The sequence below is a fragment of the Palaemon carinicauda genome, chromosome 37 (assembly GCF_036898095.1).
Source record: "Palaemon carinicauda isolate YSFRI2023 chromosome 37, ASM3689809v2, whole genome shotgun sequence".
NCBI lineage: Eukaryota > Metazoa > Arthropoda > Malacostraca > Decapoda > Palaemonidae > Palaemon > Palaemon carinicauda.
In genome coordinates, this window is record NC_090761.1 from 56,207,279 (window position 1) to 56,228,509 (window position 21,231).

At 36.4% G+C, this 21,231-nt stretch overlaps 2 protein-coding genes across 7 annotated transcripts in view; both read left to right on the forward strand.

Annotated features, from left to right (window-relative positions):
• Positions 1-537: 537 nt before the first annotated feature.
• LOC137629704 (uncharacterized) lies at positions 538-8,383 on the forward strand. 2 transcript variants are annotated; one of them, XM_068361263.1, is made up of 2 exons: positions 538-579; positions 1,239-8,383. In XM_068361263.1, the coding sequence occupies exon 2, from the start codon at positions 1,782-1,784 to the stop codon at positions 3,543-3,545; it is 1,764 nt and encodes a 587-aa protein (XP_068217364.1). In that variant the 5' UTR covers positions 538-579; positions 1,239-1,781; the 3' UTR covers positions 3,546-8,383. The 2 variants fall into 2 exon arrangements, with proteins under 2 accessions (XP_068217364.1, XP_068217365.1); XM_068361264.1 differs by having other exon boundaries at positions 546-670.
• Positions 8,384-13,038: 4,655 nt separating this feature from the next.
• LOC137629705 (axotactin-like) overlaps positions 13,039-21,231 on the forward strand; it is a 98,379-nt gene continuing 90,186 nt past the window's right edge. For all 5 annotated transcript variants that reach the window (XM_068361265.1, XM_068361266.1, XM_068361267.1 and 2 more), the window contains exon 1: positions 13,039-13,282. In XM_068361265.1, coding sequence (XP_068217366.1) covers positions 13,268-13,282 — 15 coding nt within the window. In that variant the 5' untranslated portion in view covers positions 13,039-13,267. The remainder of the gene's footprint in view (positions 13,283-21,231) is intronic.

A 21,231-nucleotide genomic window follows, 5' to 3' on the forward strand; every position in this document is an offset into this window, starting at 1 on the left:
GTGGAGAGATATTTTCCTTAAATTATTTGAATCTTTAAAGCAATAACTATTAAAATTGCCTCTTACTTGAGGCTTTGAGAACATACGAAACTGTATTACAAGTGTTTAGATGGTGCTAAGATGGTTCACACCAGACTTATGGAAACTTCCACATTTCATGTGTCCACTTCGAATGGGTTGGATAATTATAAGGACCTGTTTGTTAGCAACACTAGGCAATCAATAACCTCAGCAATCTCACTTCTATATGTCTTTCTTTGTTTCGGTAGTAGGCCTATATATGTACGTTAGTTGAATAGACATGCCCCCTATTTAATCTCAATTGCACCCTTATAAAAAATCATAGAATAGAAGTTGCTTTTTTCATAGAATTCTGTAAAAATAATAAATTTCTGTCTTTTTTTTTAAGAGCTAATTTTGACACTCATTTTGATTAAAAAAGGCATAGATGAATTATGAAATAGTAAGCTGAATATCATGACATTTTCTTAATAATATTAAATGTAAGTACTGTACTGTAATTATTACAATAGTTTATTCTTTATTCCAGGAAGGAGATCGAAAGGTCCACAAGTTCAGGTGAGATGGATGAGAACTAGGATAGAGGCATCTCTATTTTTCTTTCATGGAAGAAGTTTTTATGTTTAATAGCCTCCTGGCTAGGATTCTGGTAATGTACAAGCTTTTTACTGTATTAGCACGTTCAGCAGATTGAGTCTCGTTTCGGCTTGTGAGTTTAAGCTGTTTACTTGGAAAGTTAGTACAGTGGGGGGTTGGGCTTGCCCCGCTGACATTCTAATGAGCATCTCTTCAAATGAAATTGGAATGGCACCTTTAAGCTTTTAACCTTTAATGATTGTAAATAATTTAACAGCCATTTATCAGTACTGTATAGTATACAGGCATTTTGATAACGTATCTGCAAATGTTTATTATCAAGGTTTTTTGTTAGAATATTATGCAAATTACAGTATATTAGTCTATGTGCATGAATCAAAACTTAATTCTATGGATAAATTTATTCAACTGAAGAGTAATGTTCTGTATTGCCAAAATGAAAAATAAAGATTTGGATGTGTCGGAAATCTTTCGTATAGTTTTTGTCAAAACAATAGAGCTTTAGAAAAATTTCATGGTACTTAATAGAGTAGTGTACAGTCTGTAATTTAATTTTATCATTACTTTCTCATGGTTCTATTACAACACTGATATATATATACTATCTTTTAATCTTCCAGGAATAAGTTGAACGGAGTTTACATAAACTTTGAGAAACTGTGCCATAGCAAGCATAAGAAGGTTTAAGAAAAGAAGGAAGACTATTGCTAGCAAAGAAACACTACGACGTCAATCTTTCGTGGGAAATGCTGTACTGCCATTCTGCATATACTGTATTCTTCATATTCAGAAAATTAGTTAATAAGTAACTGTATGCAGTGTTATGGTTGTAATTGGAATTCAGTTTTGTTATGAATGTCTTGTAAAAGTTTTAATTTCACTCAGGAATGGTGTGCAGAGCTAAGGACTTATGATGATATGATATTATACATTATATGTTCCCTAACATACAAAAGTAATAGCAGCCGAGAAGCACACAGATGTTTGTAACTTGGCCGTTGAATAACATGTGATTGTATATGATATTGCATATGATAGGAGCGTATTTTCTTGCAGTGGTCGTAAGATTAATTGTGGTTACAAGTATTATAAAAACCACTGCACATATGATATAGATAGTGAAAAACCCTATTAGCTCAGAGGAAAAAGAGAAATATAAACTGATGTATACTTGTGATACTTGTGATTTAGAATTTTATGATTGGAATGAATTAAAGTACCACTTAGAAAGTCACTTGTTATCGAGTGCTGAAAGAAAGCTATGTGGTCACTTTGAACAAATATTCATCCCTGAGATAAAGCGTGAAGAAATAGATATCACTGATGTTGGTGATAACATTGAAGAAACAGACATCGGTGGTGAGAAATCGGATGTCAACTATGCAGAACCTAAAATAAAGGACCTCAGTGAAGAAAAACTTGATAACAACTGCATGGAAACCCAAGAAGTAGATCTGATCAGTGTAAAATTACCTGTAAATATAGATTTTGCAGAACCTAATGTGAAAGATAACAACTGCACGGAAACCCAAGAAACAGATCTGATCAGTGTAAAATTACCTGTAAATATAAATTTGGCAGAACTTAATGTGAAAGATAACAACTGCATGGAAACCCAAGAAACAGATCTGATCAGTGTAAAATTACCTGTAAATATAAATTTGGCAGAACCTAATGTGAATGATAACAACTGCACGGAAATCCAAGAAACAGATCTGATCAGTGTAAAATTACCTGTAAATATAAATTTTGCAGAACCTAATGTGAGTGATAACAACTGCACGGAAACCAAAGAAATAGATCTGCCGAGTGTAAAATTACCTGTAGACATAAATTTTGCATTACCTAATGTGACTGATAACTCTGAGAAGAAATTGCACAAAAAGTTTGAAAAGTCAGATACTTTTACGTCAAAGAATGACTATGGGAAATCAAAAAAACCCCTATATCATGTCTCGGCAAAAGCGACTTCAGACAACCACAAAGATGATTCGGTACCAACTGTTGATAAGGAGCGACCCTTCAAATGCACCCAGTGTGTGAAGTATTTCAAAAATATATTTAGTTTAAGATGTCACATGAGGGTTCATTTATATGCTAAGAACTACATGTGTCCTATTTGCAAAAGAAGTTTTCCTTATGACTGTAAACTTAAAAAGCACATGGTGGTCCATTCAGAAAACAAAACATATGTTTGTAAAATTTGTGATAAGCGTTTTGCCTTATATAGATTTTTGGTAAATCACACGAGACGTTGTTCATCTAGAAAAGATAATTCTAATTCATTTAACCACAAGGCTAAGCTTAGCATCAAAGGTCTTTGTGGACAGAGTAGTGTTTTAAAAAGAAAGAAAGAGATTTCACAAGATTCCCATTCAAGTTCATTACATAACATCAAATCAATAAGAAATAATGGTCTTGATGTCGATGCTAATCATGTACTGAAAAAGGAAACATCAGTCATGAGTTTGGACAAAAATTGCTTAAAGTCAGATGACTCTTCAAGAGGTAAGCTTCAGTTTGAAATAGGAATAGATGGAGGAATTACTTCATCAAAGTGTTTGAGAGTAGAAAGTGATGAATTGGATGCAAACAAAAAGCTTTTTGGTCAAAGAAAAGGAGAAGCAGGGAAGGACATTCTAAAGCAAGAGCATTCAGGTACTGAAGTACCGAAGAAATTTTTGGTCAAAGAAGTGGACACTTTGAAACATGAGAAACTTAGTAATAAAACAGAGAGACAACCTTTACAACTCCCGAGAGAGATGTGTAAAAAATTAGACAGCTGTGAGGGAAAAGCAGATACATGTTCTGCTGCTAACCGTGATGAAAAGGGTGTACCCTATTTACATTTTATTAATGAACTGTTTATAGTCGATGAATTAGTCACTGATGAAATCTATGAAAATGCTAGTGACCCATTACTATAAAACTGATGGTCAGTGTGGCATTGTCTACAGTATAATGGGGTATAGTTCTGTTATGAAGGAATAATTCAAGTGGCATTACTTTATTATAGTCAGTTTGTAAGAAAGAAAATCCAACTGAGTGTCTCGGTAAATAGTTGTGTAATGCGTTCTAATATTTTTGTTCTTTAGGATGCCAGTTTTCTGTTTTGAATTTCCTTGTAGCCAATAACAGTACACAAAAACAGCATGCTTTCACACAATACAAACCATATTTTTATGTAAGCATTTAATGTGGAGGATAGCTGAAATTAGGACAATGTTGAAGATATGCAAGTGAAAGCTGTGTTAATAGTTAGCTGGAGAGATAATTACTTGCAAGTAGTCTGAACATAAAGGAAGTAAAAGCAGATTTGGAACTTTTATAACTTATCTTAATGTGTGCTATGCATCTTTTGTATTAAATTTTCCACACCCCCTTTAGCTGTTACCTCTTTGGATCAAGAGTGTCATGATGATAAAATGAAACTTAACAAATATGTCTCTGCTCTACAATAGCCCCTGTCTCCTTGCTACAATTGACACCACATTTTTCGAACTCTGCCATTATTTATTACTGCTTTGTCTCGTGTGTGCTCTCATTGTCGTGGATTTGTCTGGTTGTCCATTTGTTTATTTGAAGGGTTATTTATGCTTCATTCTAAGATAATTCCAAGTATATCTTCACAGTTTTCTCTGAATTAGAAGTGTTTTGTTGTTGACTGAATTTCAATTTCTTCATAGTGTGTTCTTGATCTAGTACCCTCAGAAGAGTAATAGCTGGTGAATTTCATTTTAATATTTTCACAATTTATTATTATTATCATTATTGTTTGTCATGTCATATATCAGGAGACAGGGGCAAATGTTTTGCCTATGATGTTTAAATCAAAACTTTTGTATACTGTTCTGTTATAACTGGTCCCCATTATAATTCACCATTATGTTGTAGTTGTGATTATCCAGTGACTGCAAAATATTAGACTGCTCTGATATCTGGTATATCAAACTCAGTTTGTACCCCTTGAACTTTATATTTAATGGGAAGCCTTAAGATTGAGGAATGATAGACTAGAACAATGAAAAGGCTAGACAAGTCATGAAATATCAGTATTGTGGGACAATTGGTTTTGGATTTCTTTTCGGGTAAATTATTTGGGTAAAAAATGATACACTTGACTATTTTTAGTGACAAAGGCGAATAGCAAATGCAAGCCTCGTTCTCAGCTGATGCTCACAATAAAGGCCTGTGTAAAACTGTGGTTTGTATATTGAAATATTTTAACCGGATTGTGATGAATAAATGCTAAATGTGCCTATGGAATATTTTCGCATGATGATACAATCAGAGACACTATACAGTAATGATTGTCAGTGGCATTTCCTGAAAAACAAAGTACTGTAACCTGGAGCTCGGGCAATTTAATGATGGTAGAATTGAAAGATGAAGGAATATGATCTACCCTAATACAGTACTACACTAAAGGGTTAGGGCAATAATTGCTAGTTAGAGAAAAAAGGAAATTTTTAGTTTAAGGTTAGACTTCGACAATTAAGCAGCTTCGAGAGAGAAAAAGCATGAATGCCAGAGTAGGCTATAGTATCATCATCTTCTCCTCCTATCCCTATTGATGTAAAGGGCTTCTTTATAGAAATAAGTAATTTTATTATTAAAATTCTATTTACCATTCTATGTATAATATTGACAGTATTACAATTTATTATGCAAAAATATTCTGCATTAACATGCCAAAGCCTTTGTTTAATATTTATTATAGTGCATATGATAGTGAATAGATTATTATCATCATTATGATGATATGTTATTGATAATACTTCAAATATTCTGCATTAACATGCCAAAGCCTTTGTTTAATATTTATTATAGTGCATATGATAGTGAATAGATTATTATCATCATTATGATGATATGTTATTGATAATACTTCAAATAGGGATAAGAACTGTTCAAACTGTCTTGAAAAGCTGTGCTTTTAGCACAGTATTAGTAGGCCGTGAAGATGAATCGTCTTGTCCTTTTAGACAATGCTTTTATCCTCAAAAGCGCCTTCAGCTGTAAAATATACCTTAAATGTTCCATTTTTTGCTATTAACCTTTTCAATCTTAACCCCCCATTACAATTAGATTTTTCACCTAAGGAGCATGCCCTTTTTGGATGTCTTTCTTAATTCATCTAACAAAATTTAACACTAGGAATTTTTTATTTATTGTATTACTGAGTAAATTTATTTCCTTTTCATGTACAGCTTTACATATTTTTAGAATTTGTATGCAGATAAATAGTATAAGAAAATGAAGAATACCGGATGTAGATTACGTTTTACGGTGCTGAACTAAGTAGAAATACTGTGTCTGGATGTAGAATACTGTACATCTTATGGGATTCAAAGGGTTGAGTATGGCTCATATACTATAAGTTTGGAATGTCAAGTTTAGTTTATAATGTAGATCTGTTAGTGCGTATGATGTAAAGCATTAATTTAAAGTCTTAATGTCCTTTTCTACTTGATCTTTATACTACATTACTGAATATTTCAATCATGTTAATGTACAACAACAAATATGCAACCGTTTCTAGTCTACTACAGGACAAAGGCCTCAGGCATGTCCTTTTTCATATCTTGGGTTTGGTCAGTTTTCCTTACCATCCTGGCCACTGGAGATTTGTGATGGTTGGGGGGGGGGGTGCTAGTCTGATTGCAAACCAACCTAGTATGGGTGGCCCTGACTAGTTTAGCTTTGTTGATTATGGAGATACATGAACCCTGTCACCATGCTAAAAATGTAGAATTGAGTAAATACCAAAAATATAAAATTGTGTACAGTAGTTAATGTACATATATGAATACAGTACTGTATTAATGAAGCTGAATTCTCTGTTTATATGAACTAATACTGCACTTCTTATGGAGGCCTACATTTAGTTTTATTTGATAGAGCTTGAATTTTCTAGGTTTCAGAAAATTACCTTTCTTGGTGTAAAGATGATACGACTCTTTATCTGGATGCGGTAATTGTCATATTGTGTTAGTAATTAAAATGTATAAAGAAAGAAAATGAGTTAAGTTGCTTCTAATATGAGGGAATTTATGATATATCTGTTGAGGTTTTAAACCATAGAAATATTCCTTGAGTTGAAAATTGTTTTATAGTGTGAATACATGCAAAGACATTAGAGAATGGGTGCAACAAAGTATGATTTTCTAACTATATCATGTTTATGTAGGTAATAAAATAACATTTGATGTACTGTATGGTACTAATGTTTGAGAGAGAACCGGGACTGAGATTTTTTTCCCGTGATTTTTTTTTTTGGATCAAAGGAAAATTTTTAGCGACAGGTTGATGATATTAAACTTTTGTATCCATTTTTAGTGCAATGTTTTTATGTTGGATTGGATGCATTCCACATGAAAATTCTTCTAGTACATACCTGTACTTTTATAAGAAAAATTCTAGTAATCAACCATTTGTCCTAATTACATACAAGATTTTTTTTTTTCAGATGGGTTTACGCTTTTATTCTGTGATTTCATTTTAAATATAGTGAAAAGGATTCACATAATACATTATAGGGCTAAAAGTATCTGTATTATGAATTGTTATTAGAACTGCTACGAAAGTATTTAGTGTATTTGTTTTAATCTTATTGCTTTTGCAGTGTCACATTTTTAACTACCCTTAATTAGTTTGGAGGGAGTTGCACTGAGTAAAGAAATTGAAGGAATTGCATCGAGTAAAAAAAAAATATGTAAATGTAGTACAGTACACTACTTTAGTGTGCTTTATTCCTGCATATTTCTGTGTGAAAGTTATTATTGTACTAATATTTATTTTATTCTGTTGAAAATAGGAATGTAATATGTACTATTTGTGATGTGTGTTCCATGATTAGATGATTGTATGTCTAATTTTTTAGTTCTCGTTATTTATCTTATACAGTAATACAGTACTGTATTGTATACAGCATTAGATAGTTTTTATTGTCCAATGGGCATTTTCTTTATACCTGATTTCAAATAGCATTTTATTTAGAACTAAGTTTTTGACCTTGATTTTCTTTGTGATATGACTGTGGCAGTTTGACAGCTTCTTTAGGACTTAAGAAGTATCCACATAATTAACCCTTTTACCCCCAAAGGACGTACTGGTACGTTTCATAAAAGCCATCCCTTTACCCCCATGGATGTACCGGTACGTCCTTGCAAAAAAATGCTATAAAATTTTTTTTTTCATATTTTTGATAATTTTTTGAGAAAATTCAGGCATTTTCCAAGAGAATGAGACCAACCTGACCTCTCTATGACAAAAATTAAGGCTATTAGAGCAATTTAAAAAAATATACTGCAAAATGTGCTGGGGAAAAAATAACCCCCGGGGGGTTAAGGGTTGGAAATTTCCAAATAGCCTGGGGTAAAAGGGTTAAGCTTTTATTGCACATGTAAAATGTTCTTTATCGTATTAGTAGGAGCATTCATAAGAGTCAGTGGAGTTTGACTGCATCTTTAGGACTTGAGACATATCCAGATGATTAAGTTTTTATCGCACATGTAAAATGATCTTTATCCTATTAGTAGGAACATTAATGTGAGTCGGTGTAGCTTTATGCACCTTAGTCTGCAAATTGTATTGTAATTATCTATATTTGTTATGCTATATTCTCATTATCTGTTATGAATAAGCCTCAGGGACTAGTTGATTCTAGAACTTCTTATCGCTGCTAGTCTGCTATTAGTAATATGTGCCAGTGTTTAATCTTAATGGTTCTACCAGTTTGAGAAGTGTTGTAATGGAAATAAGTCTTTCAGTAAATGAAAAATCACTGAAGTTGTTTGTTTTACATCCTAAGGTATGGTTGTACAAAAAAAAAAAATGAACCTTAATTGTAAAAAATGTAGCTTATTGCCAGACTAAGGTACTGAATATGACCTTCCAATATGTAATTATTACACATCTTCAGTGTAGGCAAACTTGTCAAGTTTATTATTATTATTAGTTACAACCCTAGTTGGAAAAGCAGGAAAATATAAGCCTAAGAGTTCAAATAGGGAAAATAGCCCAGTGATCAAATTTATTATTATTAACTAAACTACAACCCTAGTTGGAAATGCAAGAAACTATAAGCCCAAGGGCTCCAACAGGGAAAACAGCCTTGTGAGGAAAGGAAATAAGGAAACATTAATTAATGTGTCTGAGTGTAACCTCAAGCAAGAGAACTCTAATCCAAGACAGTAGAAGACCGTGGTACACATGCTATGGCACTACCCAGGACTGGAGAACTATGGATTGATTTAAGAGTTTACGTCTTCTGGAAGAGCTGCTTGCCAAAAATAAAAGGTTGTCTCTGCCCTTATCAAGAGGAAAGTACAGTACCCACTGATTAACTATGGTGCAGTGGTTATCATAGATTATCCTCCTTAGATTATTATTATTATTACTACTTGCTAAGCTACAACCCTAGTTGGAAAAGCCGTATGCTATAAGCCCAGGGGCTCCAACAGGGAAAATAGCCCAGTGAGGAAAGGAAACTAGGAAAAATAAAATTTTTAAAAAGAGCAACATTAAAATAAATATCTCCTATATAAACTATAAAAACGTGAACAAAACAAGAAGAGAAACGAGACAGAACAGCCTGCCCAAGTTAACCCTCAAGCAAGAGAACTCTAACCCAAGGAAGTGGAAGACTATGGTACAGAGGCTATGGCACTACCCAAGACTAGAGAACAATGGTTTGATTTTGGAGTATCCTTCTCCTAGAAGAGCTGCTTACCATAGCTAAAGAGTCTTCTACCCTTAAGAGGAGGAAAGTGGCCACTGAATAATTACAGTGCAGTAACTCTTTGGATGAAGAAGAATTGTTTGGTAATTTAAGTATTGTCAGATGTATGAGGACAGAGGAGAAACAGTAAAGAATAGGCCAGACTATCCGGTGTATGTGTAGGCAAAGGGAAAGTGAACCATATCCAGAGTACAGTCTGTACTACTACTATCTTCCAAAAAATTTGTGATGACCGGGTGGCAGCGTCCTTGCCTGGTGATTACCAGACTGGGGTTCTAGTCCTGCTAAAACTCGTTAGTTTCTTTGGTCACTGCAACCTCACCATCTTTTTGAACTAAGGTTGGTGTGTTTGGGGTAGCCTATAGGTCTAGCTGCTGAGTCATCAGCAGCCATTGCCTGGCCCTCCTTGGTCCTAGCTTGGGTGGAGAGGTGGCTTGGGCACTGCAACCTCACCATCCCTTTGAGCTAAGGATGGGGGTTTCAGGGAGCCTATAGGTCTATCTGCTGAGTCATCAGCAGCCAATGCCTGGCCCTCCTTGGTCCTAGCTTGGATCTAGAGGTGGCTTGGGCGCTGCAACCTCACCATCCCTTTGAGGATGGGGGTTTCAGGGAGCCTATAGGTCTATCTGCTGAGTCATCAGCAGCCAATGCCTGGCCCTCCTTGGTCCTAGCTTGGATCTAGAGGTGGCTTGGGCGCTGCAACCTCACCATCCCTTTGAGGATGGGGGTTTCAGGGAGCCTATAGGTCTATCTGCTGAGTCATTAGCAGCCAATGCCTGGCCCTCCTTGGTCCTAGCTTGGATCTAGAGGTGGCTTGGGCGCTGCAACCTCACCATCCCTTTGAGGATGGGGGTTTCAGGGAGCCTATAGGTCTATCTGCTGAGTCATCAGCAGCCAATGCCTGGCCCTCCTTGGTCCTAGCTTGGATCTAGAGGTGGCTTGGGCGCTGCAACCTCACCATCCCTTTGAGCTAAGGATGGGGGTTTCAGGGAACCTATAGGTCTATCTGCTGAGTCATCAGCAGCTATTGCCTGACAATCCTTGGTCCTAGCTTGGGTGGAGAGGTGACTTGGGCGCTGCAACCTCACCATCCCTTTGAGCTAAGGATGGGGGTTTCGGGGAGCCTACAGGTCTATCTGCTGAGTTATCAGCAGCTATTGCCTGGCCCTCCTTGGTCCTAGTGTGGGTGGAGAGGTGGCTTGGGCGCTGCAACCTTACCATCCTTTTGAGCTAAGGATGGGGCTTTCAGAGAGCCTATGGGTCTAACTACTGAGTTATCAGCAGCCATTGCCTGGCCCTCCTTGGTCCTAGCTTGGGTGGAGAGAGAGCTTGGCCACTGATCATATGTATAAATGGTCAGTATCTAGGGCATTGTCCTGCTTGATAGGGCAATGTCACTGTCCCTTGCCTCTGTCATTCATGGGTGGCCTTTAAACCTTTATTCAATATGTTCCCCCCATATTGTGGCAAATAGGCTATTTGAATTGTAGTTGATAGAGTTTTGAAAGAATTAGAATCGGTCAAATCTGACCCAGTTGGAAATATTCGGCAGGATTTAACAATGCGTGAACAAGTAATTACTAAGAGTTAGTAGAAACCAGTTGGAAATTGGTAAGATTTTGCAGTGAGTGAGAAAGTAATTATATTCATAGAAACTGCAGTAGGCTCGATAAATGTTACTACGAAGTTTAAATATTGTGATTGAATGAAAATTATTAAAACGTAAAAACTATTTTAGCCTTCTTCTTCTTCTTCTTCTTCTGAACAAGTTGAATGCAAGTCTTTTTCAATTATTGTATTCGTTTTTGAATTAATGATTCCACCAAGCAGAATTTGTGTGTGCGTCACCATTCACGGAAATGTAGAAACACGTGAAATCCTATGTCCTAACTAAGCATTTCTTTCGATTTTTAAAATTTTATTTTTGGAAACTAGAAGTCAATGGACTTAAGAATACATGCTATTTTCTGCTCAAAGGAACAAGACTTGTTTGTGTCTGGCCGTCATTGTAATCTTAACTCCCTTTAAAGGGTTCAAGATATGTTAGTGAAGATTCTTTACACCTTGATTTTCCTCATGTAAGAACCTTACCAAAGGTTGGTAACGTGGTTTTACATCCCGTAAACTTTGTACACAACTACATTCTTGGCTATAACCTTTGAACTATAAGGGATAGACATAATATCTGGGCTGTTTGCATCACTAATAAAGTACTTTTTTACATGACACATATTTAGTGACTTTTTGACCTTGGCAGTGACCTTCGTGCTGAAACAGGGTGTTTTCTCTAATTTGCTGTATGTGCGTTATCATAATCTGAGGTAGTTTTATATATATATATATATATATATATATATATATATATATATATATATATATATATATATATATATATATATATATATATATATATATATATAAACATGGTTTATTCTTTATCCAAACACACACACACTCACACACACACACACACACACACACACACACACACACAAAGGTGTTGGTACTATATCATGTATGAAAACGATAACAGAGGTTGACCTAAAACTATTATTATTATTCTTATTATTATTACTTGCTAACCTACAACCCTAGTTGGAAAAGCAAGATGCTATAATTATGCCCAGTGGCCCCAACAGGGAAAATAGCCCAGTGAGGAAAAGAAACAAGGAAAAATAAAATATTTTAAGATCAGTAACATTTAAATAAACATTTCCTATATGAACTATGAAAACTTTAACAAAACAAGAGGAAGAGAAATGAGATAGAATGGTGTGCCCGAGTGTACCCTCAAGCAAGACTACTCTAACCCAAGACAGTGGAAGACCATGGTACAGAGGCTATGGCACTACCCAAGACCAGAGAACAATGGTTTGATTTTGGAGTGTCCATCTCCTAGAAGAGCTGCTTACCAAAGGTAAAGAGTCTCTTCTACCCTTACCACGTGGAAAGTGGCCACTGTAGGCAAAGGGAAAGTGAACCGTAACTAGAGAGAAGGATCCAATGCAGTACTGTCTGGCCAGTCAAAGGACCACATAACTCTCTAGCGGTAGTATCTCAACGGGTGGCTGGTGGCCTGGTGCCCTGGCTAACCTACTACCTACTATCTTGTAATCAAAATCTTTTATCACTGCCGGTTAGAGAGAGAGAGAGAGAGAGAGAGAGAGAGAGAGAGAGAGAGAGAGAGAGAGAGAGAGAGAGAGAGAGAGAGATGAAAGGCGCCTGAACTGATATAAGTTACAAAATCTTATCAGTTATTTTACTTCAAAGTTTCCGTGACCAATCATAATGAGTGTCGTTCCAGCATACTCCGATCTCATTGGTTAACAGGATATGTATCTGCACCAATAAAAAGGGTGCCATCGTATTATCACGAAATTATGACTGGCTTATCGGCCGGAGTAGCTGTGGATAATCCTGCAGAATGATATACTCATTAGAGGTCAGAATCGCAATGTTTTACTGGAAAAGATGATCCTTGCTGCATGTAGAATCATCTGGAGAAAACGATGTATTGTAGCTCAAGAGAAACAAGGTCGACGTTCCCATTAAGTAGAAACGGTGCTATAGACCTTATGGCACGAGGCTACATATTTGTCTTGTTGCCCACAACCATGTCTTACAAAATACCCCCTCATGACCCCCCAAACATCAATTAAAAAACAGCCGGCTGTACGAGGCACTCAGGGGCGCAGTCCACCGACGGCCTTCGACGGGGAGGAGGAGATATACTTGTTCTGACCGCGTCATACATTTTTTTTCCATATATTCTTTTATTAATGTCTGTTTATACTGTGGATGTGAACAAAAAGAATTAGGCGTAGATGCAGTGATTGAAATTTGGAAGTAAGGGAAAGACATTCTTGTTGAAGTCCCTGACGGGTTGATCACCTGAAGGCGGCCATAATGAAGACTCCTAAGGTAAGATTATAATTAATCAAGGTTTTATCCATTTAGTTATCAAAGAACAAACGATATTTGATATATTAATGGTCTGTTTAGTACCTTTCTGAGTTGGGATAGCTTAACGTGGTGAAAGGGTTTGAGTAATGCCATCATCAGCAAAGTTGTACTAGTCAGGCCCACCCATACTAGGTGGGTTTGCTGGGAACGATCAGGCTAAATTCTTCCACCATCACCAATCTGCACTGGCCAGCATGGTGATGAAAATTGGCCAAACCCCAAACATAAATGACAACATGTCGGAGGCCTTTGTCCTGCGGTGTAATAGAAACAGCTGCATTTGTTGTTGTTGTTGCTGTTGTTGTTGTTGCTGTTCTTATTGTTGTTTTTGTTGTTGTTAATACCTGGGATCACGTTGCGCTCCAACAAAATCTACTTTTGTTTATTTGAGATGTGGCGAAACCTTAGACATGAATGATGACACGTCTGAGGCCTTTGTCCTGCGATGTACTAGAAACAGCTGCATTTGTTGTTGTTGTTGTTGTTGTCGTTGTTGTTGTTGTTGGATTACTAAGTTTTCAAAGCAATCTCTCGAACGGCGTCTGTGGTAATTGTTATTGTTGTTATGTGTTGCCAGGTGAGGAAGCATTGCTTATGGATGCATCGGAAATTGGCTTGACGTGATTCTGATAATGATTTACAACAGGTAAAAGGGAGAGTTACGAAAGTTGCATCAATGAGAGAGAGAGAGAGAGAGAGAGAGAGAGAGAAGAGAGAGAGAGAGAGAGAGAGAGAGAGAGAGAGAGAGAGAGAATTACTATAAAAGGAAAGGATTATAATTAGCTTGAGAGAGAGAGAGAGAGATGAGGAGAGAGAGAGAGAGAGAGAGAGAGAGAGAGAGAGAGAGAGAGAGAGAGTACCTACAAAAATAATATAAAAGGAAAGGATTATAATCAGCTTGAGAGAGAGAGAGAGAGAGAGAGAGAGAGAGAGAGAGAGAGAGAGAGAGAGAGAGAGAGAGAGAGAGAGAGAGAGAGAGAGAGAGAGAGAACACAGAATTACCCTAAAAGGAAAGGATTATAATCTGCTTGAGAGAGAGAGAGAGAGAGAGAGAGAGAGAGAGAGAGAGAGAGAGAGAGAGAGAGAGAGAGAGAGAGAACACAGAATTACCCTAAAAGAAAAGGATTATAATCTGCTTGAGAGAGAGAGAGAGAGAGAGAGAGAGAGAGAGAGAGAGAGAGAGAGAGAGGAGAGAGAGAGAGAGAGCACCTACAAAAAATTAATATAAAAGGAAAGGATTATAATCAGCTTGAGAGAGAGAGAGAGGAGAGAGAGAGAGAGAGAGAGAGAGAGAGAGAGAGAGAGAGAGAGAGAGAGAGAATTAATGAATGATTTGAAGTTCTTTGGCATCCTGACATGGAAGGTCATTGACGCCGATATCGTTTAATATAAATAAAGATTAAGAGAATATTCAATTAAAACCAGAGAGAGAGAGAGAGAGAGAGAGAGAGAGAGAGAGAGAGAGAGAGAGAGAGAGAGAGAGAGAGAGATAACATACACAAACCTAATATAAAAGAAAATGATTATAATCTGCTTAAAATAAAGTCGAGGCCGAGAAATGGTCAGCTTCTAAGTGAAGATAATTTTAAGGTTGGAGTGTCTGTCCAAAAGAGAAAATATTCTGACCGAAGACACTTCTTGAATAACAATGGCACAAAGAACCATAGCTAATGGGAGGAACCCATTAGAAATTTGAGATGAAAGCATACAGAACGTGAATGGGTTTACAAATCAGAAGCTTCGTTATGATTAAGAGGATAATGGTTTCCTCATATGAAAGAAAAAAGCAGAATTATTGTTCCCTTGTGTGAGTGAAAAAGGCAGGATAATTGTTCCCTTGTGTGAAAGAAAAAGGCAGAATCATTGTTCCCTTGTGTGACAGAAAAACGGCACAACAATTGTTCCCTTGTGTGACAGAGAAAGGCAGAATATTTGTTCCCTTGTGTGACAGAAAAAGGTAGGACAATTGTTTCCTTACATGAAAGAAAAAGGCAGAATAATTGTTCACTTGCATGAAAGAAAAAGGCTGAATAATTGTTCCCTTGTGTGAAAGAAAAAGGATGGATAATTGTTCCCCTGCGTGACAGAAAAAGGCAGAATCATTGTTCCCTTGTGTGACAGAAAAGGGCAGAATATTTGTTCCCTTGTGTGACAGAAAAAGGTAGGATAATTGTTCCCTTACATGGAAGATAAAGGCAGAATATTTGTTCCCTTGTGTGACAGAAAAAGGTAGGATAATTGTTCCCTTACATGGAAGATAAAGGCAGAATATTTGTTCCCTTGTGTGACAGAAAAAGGTAGGATAATTGTTCCCTTACATGGAAGATAAAGGCAGAATATTTGTTCCCTTGTGTGACAGAAAAAGACACAATAATTGTTCCCTTACAAGAAAGGAAAAGGCAGAATATTTGTTCCCTTGTGTGACAGAAAAGGACACAATAATTGTTCCCTTACAAGAAAGGAAAAGGCAGAATAATTGTTCCCTTACATGAAAGAAAAACACAGAATAATTGTTCCTTTGCGTGACGGAAAAACAGAATATGTTCCCTTGTGTGAAAGAAAAGGCAGAATAATTGTTCCCTTGTGTGAAAGAAAAAGGATGGATAATTGTTCCCCCTGCGTGACAGAAAAAGGCAGAACCATTGTTCCCTTGTGTGTCAGAAAAGGGCAGAATATTTGTTCCCTTGTGTGACAGAAAAAGGCAGGATAATTTTTCCCTTGCATGAAAGAAAAAAGTAGGATAATTGTTCCCTTACATGAAAGAAAAAGGCAGAATAATAGTTCCTTTACGTGACGGAAAATAACAGAATAATATGTTCCCTTATGTGAAAGAAAAAGGCAGGATAATTTTTCCCTTGTGTGAAAGAAAAAGGCAGAATAACTGTTCCCTCATGTGAAGGAAATAGGCAGAATAATGTTCCCTTGTGTGAAAGAAAAAAGCAGAATAATTGCTCCCTTGTGTGAAAAAAGGCAGGATAATTGTTCCCTTGTGTGAAAGAAAAAGGCAGAATAACTGTTCCCTTGTGTAAAAGAAATAGGCAGAATAATTGTTCCCTTGTATGAAAGAAAAAGGAATAATAGTTGTTCCCTTGTGTGACAGAAAAAGCCAGATTAATTGTTTCCTTTTGTGGAAGAAAATTGATAGGAAGTATGTACACTGATAAAATAATTCGTAATTTTAATCGGAAATTCTCCGTAGAAATATACTGTTCTCAGACGTAGTTCAGTAAATACAGGCGACCGTAATTTTTACTCAACTTTGTTATTATTTTTTACGGGGTGGTGACCGTAATGTCACTCCTTGACGTCAATATATTCTGTCTAAAACGGTAAATGCCTGGCAACAGTTATTCCAGGATTTTTACCGTTTTTTACGGCAAATTTTTTAACAGTGTAGAATAGAGTAAGGTTATGAAAATAGAATCGGCTCAAATTATAAGGTAGGATGTATGGAAAGATGCTGATGAAAATGAAATCATACCTCAAAATACATGAAAATCTAATTCTTTACATATTTAGAAGATAAAACACTGCGGCTTCATTCATCCTTCCATGTTTACCTCCACATAAAATATCAGTAGAACGTACAAATTGCAAAATAAAGGAGAAACGATGGACATATGAAGTAAACAAAAAATATTAAGATCAGATGGTCAACTTTCATTTCTTCATATCAAGTGTGACAGTGAGAGAGATATTCCACATATTTCAACAAACTATGTATGTACAGAAGTAGACTGAGGTGGTATGGTTATGTCATGAGAAGAGATGAACAGTCCATTGGGAGAAGAGTGATGGAAATGGAGGTACAGGGAACGAGAAGGAGAGGGAGACCAAAGCGAAGGTGGATGGACCGTATCAAGGATGACCTTCGATCAAAGGGATTAACCGGTGATGAAGTGTGGGATAGAGGTAGATGGAGAACGCTGGCCAGAAACATCGACCCCACATAAAAGTGGGAAAAGATGCAGATAAAGATGTATGTACAGAAGTCCAAAGAGATGGTATGACTCAAAGATAAACAATTCTTCTTCTATAACGTACAGTACTTTTCCCATTTAAAGGTTTAAAGGTCGCTCATGAATGGCAGAGGCAAGGGACAGTGACATTGCCCTAGCAATCAGGACAATGCCCCAGAGACTGACCATATATTATATGATCAGCGCCCAAGCCTCCTCTCCACCCAAGCTAGGACCAGGGAGGGCCAGGCAGTGGGGGTTAAGCACGGTTGCCTTCTTTTGAAGGACTTTGCTTTGACTTTGGGGTAGACCGTAGTCCTGATCGGCTGCCCTGCCTGACATCGCTTAGACCCAGGTAGTGTATACATAATACTGTACAGTAGAGTATTGTATGCCTGCAAAATGAAATGATATTTTGACGGAATAATTCTAGATTCTTACATTACATTTCAAGAAACTACTGTATGCATAAAATCACAAAGAGATGGTGTGGTTCAAAGATGAATAACAGTATAAATTAAAGGTAATAAATGTATAAAAAAGGAAATGATATTTTGACAGAATAACTCTAGATTCTTACATTACATTTCAGCAAACTACTGTATGTATTGTATGTATGAAATCCCAAAGAGATGGTCTGGTTCAAAGATAAATAACAGTATAATTTAAAGTAATAAATACATAAAAAAGGAAATGATATTTTGACAGAATAACTCTAGATTCTTTCATTAAAAAAACATGAATGAGGATAAGAGACCGATGTGTCATTAAAGAATATACAAATAAAAGTTCCTACGCAAAGATCAGGATCAACGTGAACAAGGAATATGTGGACGGAATATTGAGCATATTAAAGCACTCCACATTCAAATGGCTCACTCCCAAATCTCACAAGATGAACTTTTTGTGTTCGAACCAGAATAAACACGACTGTAACCTTAGCTATGTTAAGCAGCTCTTCTAGGAGGAGGACACTCCAAAATCAAACCATTGTTCTCTAGTCTTGGGTAGTGCCATAGTCTCTGTACCATGGCCTTCCACTGTCTTCGGTTAGAGATCTCTTGCTTGAGGGTACATTCGGTCACACTATTCTATCTTTTTTATAGTTTATGTAGGAGATATTTATTTTAGTATTGTTAATGTTCTTAAGAAATTTTATTTTTCCTTGTTTCCTTTCCCCACTTGGCTATTTACCCTGTTGGAGCCTCTGGGCTTATAGCATCCTGCTTTTCCAGCTAGGGTTGTAGCTTAGCATATAATAATAATAATAATAATAATAATAATAATAATAATAATAATGATAATAATAGTTACGAATAAAGAGAATTGCAGGCCTCCTTGTTATACATACTAAACAACAACAACAACAAACGCAGCCGTTTCTAGTCCACTGCAGGACAAAGGTCTCAGACATGTCCTCAATTCAAATCTGGGTGTTTGGCCAGTTTTCATCACCACGCTGGCCAACTGCGGATTGGTGATGATGGGAGAGTTTGGTCTGATCGCTCACAGCGAACCAACCTAGCATGGGTGGACATGAGTATTACAGGACTGCTGATCATGGCGATATGCAACCGATTCACGACGTTAAGGCATATGGATCGAATAGAACCGCGTAGTTATTATTACTATTATTATTACTTGTCAAGCTACAAGCCTAGTTGGAAAAGCAGGACACTATAAGCCCAGGGGCTCCAAGAGGGCAAATAGCCCAGTGAGGAAAGGAAATAGACTACAAGAGAAGTTTAAGGACAATAATAACATTAAAATAAATCTTTCATATATAAACTATAAAAACTTCAAAATAATGAGAGGAAAAGAAACAAGATAGAATAGTGAGCTCGAGTGTACCCTCAAGCAAGAGAACTCTAATCCAAGACAGTGGAAGACCATGCTACAGAGGATATGGCACTACTCAAGACTAGAGAACAATGGTTCGATTTTGGAGTGTTCAGTTACCTTTTCTTTCCCTGCTACTACATAGCTTTGAGATTCTCTTCCTGTTTCTGGTTTTTGATGGCTTTTGTAAGCTTTTATCTTTTAGAAGACGGAGAGTTGTTTTGAAGTTTTTGTTGTCAGTGCATTTGTCTGACGAACCAAACGGCCTATAAATATTGTATATGATAAGATTTTTTTTAATAGGCCTACATTACCCAGAGAGTTTATCCGCTAAAGTTGCTTACTGGGCTATTTTCCCTGTTGCAGCCCTTACAGGGTTTATAGCATCCTGTTTTACTAACTAGGGTTGTAGCTTAACTGATGATAATAATAATAATAATAATAATAATAATAATAATAATAATAATAATAATAATAATAATGATAGGTCAACTGAATGTTGAGGAGAATGACCAATAGATGGCTCAGTAAGATGGGGCATAGCCACAAGGTTCTGTGAGAAAGATTAGGAATCTAAATTGACAGAATTCCAAGGTCTCAGATCGTACTAGAATCAAATAAGTTATTATAAGGTAATCCTTTGAGAATCAAATCTGCTTAATTTGGAATTCCGCGCATGTCAGGATGTGAATTTAGGTCCCAGGATTTCTCCGTACTCCTACGGGCTACCGTTTGAACCAAAACCTGGCTTTTATGGAGTACCTAATAACGCAAAACCTAGCTTTTATGGGGTACCATATGACACAAAACCTAGCTTTTATGAGGTACCATATGACACAAAACATAGCTTTTATGGGGTACCATAAGCCACATAACCTAGCTTTTATGTGGTACCATATGTCCCAAAGCCTAGCTTTTATGGGGTACAATATGTCACAAAACCTAGCTTTTATGTGGTACCATATGACACAAAACCTAGCTTTTATGGGGTACCATATGACACAAAACCTAGCTTTTATGGGGTACCATATGACACAAAACCTAGCTTTTATGAGGTACCATATGACACAAAACATAGCTTTTATGGGGTACCATAAGCCACATAACCTAGCTTTTATGTGGTACCATATGTCCCAAAGCCTAGCTTTTATGGGGTACCATATGTCACAAAACCTAGCTTTTATGTGGTACCATATGTCCCAAAGCCTAGCTTTTATGGGGTACAATATGTCACAAAACCTAGCTTTTATGGGGTACCATATGTCACAAAACCTAGCTTTTATGTGGTACCATATGCCGCAAAACCTAGCTTTTATGGGGTACAATATGACACAAAACTTGTGCCAGGGTATTTGTCTAAAATGCTACAATACAGAGCAGATCCTCAGAGGGATATTGGTTAATAGAACAGAATCAATTAGACCAAAAATAAAATGAATTTATAAAGAATTCACCAATGAACGAATTAAAATTTGGCAAAAGTACTTGAAGGGAATGCTGGATGTTTTTCTCACAGATGTTAATGGAAAATCAAGTTAACTTACCTAGAATTCATCGGGGTTGAAAGAAATTCTCAATGAATCCTCCGGTGCTCTTGGGTAGAATCTGAAAAAAGATAGCCTGACTTGTCATTACCATCCTATGTCAATTTCATAACTTTAACCCAAATGGTTCATAACGTTCTTTTTATTATAAATCATTTATTAATATAAATGAACAATGTCAAAGCTTATCCTAAATCAAGTATGTTGGAGCTGATTTTTTCTAAAATTCAAGAATACCAGAATGAAAACGTAATAGTTAGCATTAAGAAATTATACTTCAAATGATTAATATAACAAGGCATAAATCCAAAAAACATTTTAAATGACTGTCATGACAATATATAAACCCCTTTTTAGATAATCTGAGAACAGGAAAAAATAATAATAAGGTATAAAAAAGCAAAGAGGCGCGTAACATTTCATTGCAGTATTAGGCCTAGACATGATAATACCATGTTCTAAGGGAACCTTGCCATTGTAAGGTAATTATCTACATGGAGGAATGAACAGGGAATAAAGAATAAGTTCGTGATCTTTGTTAAGAGTGTGAGAAGGAAATATGAAT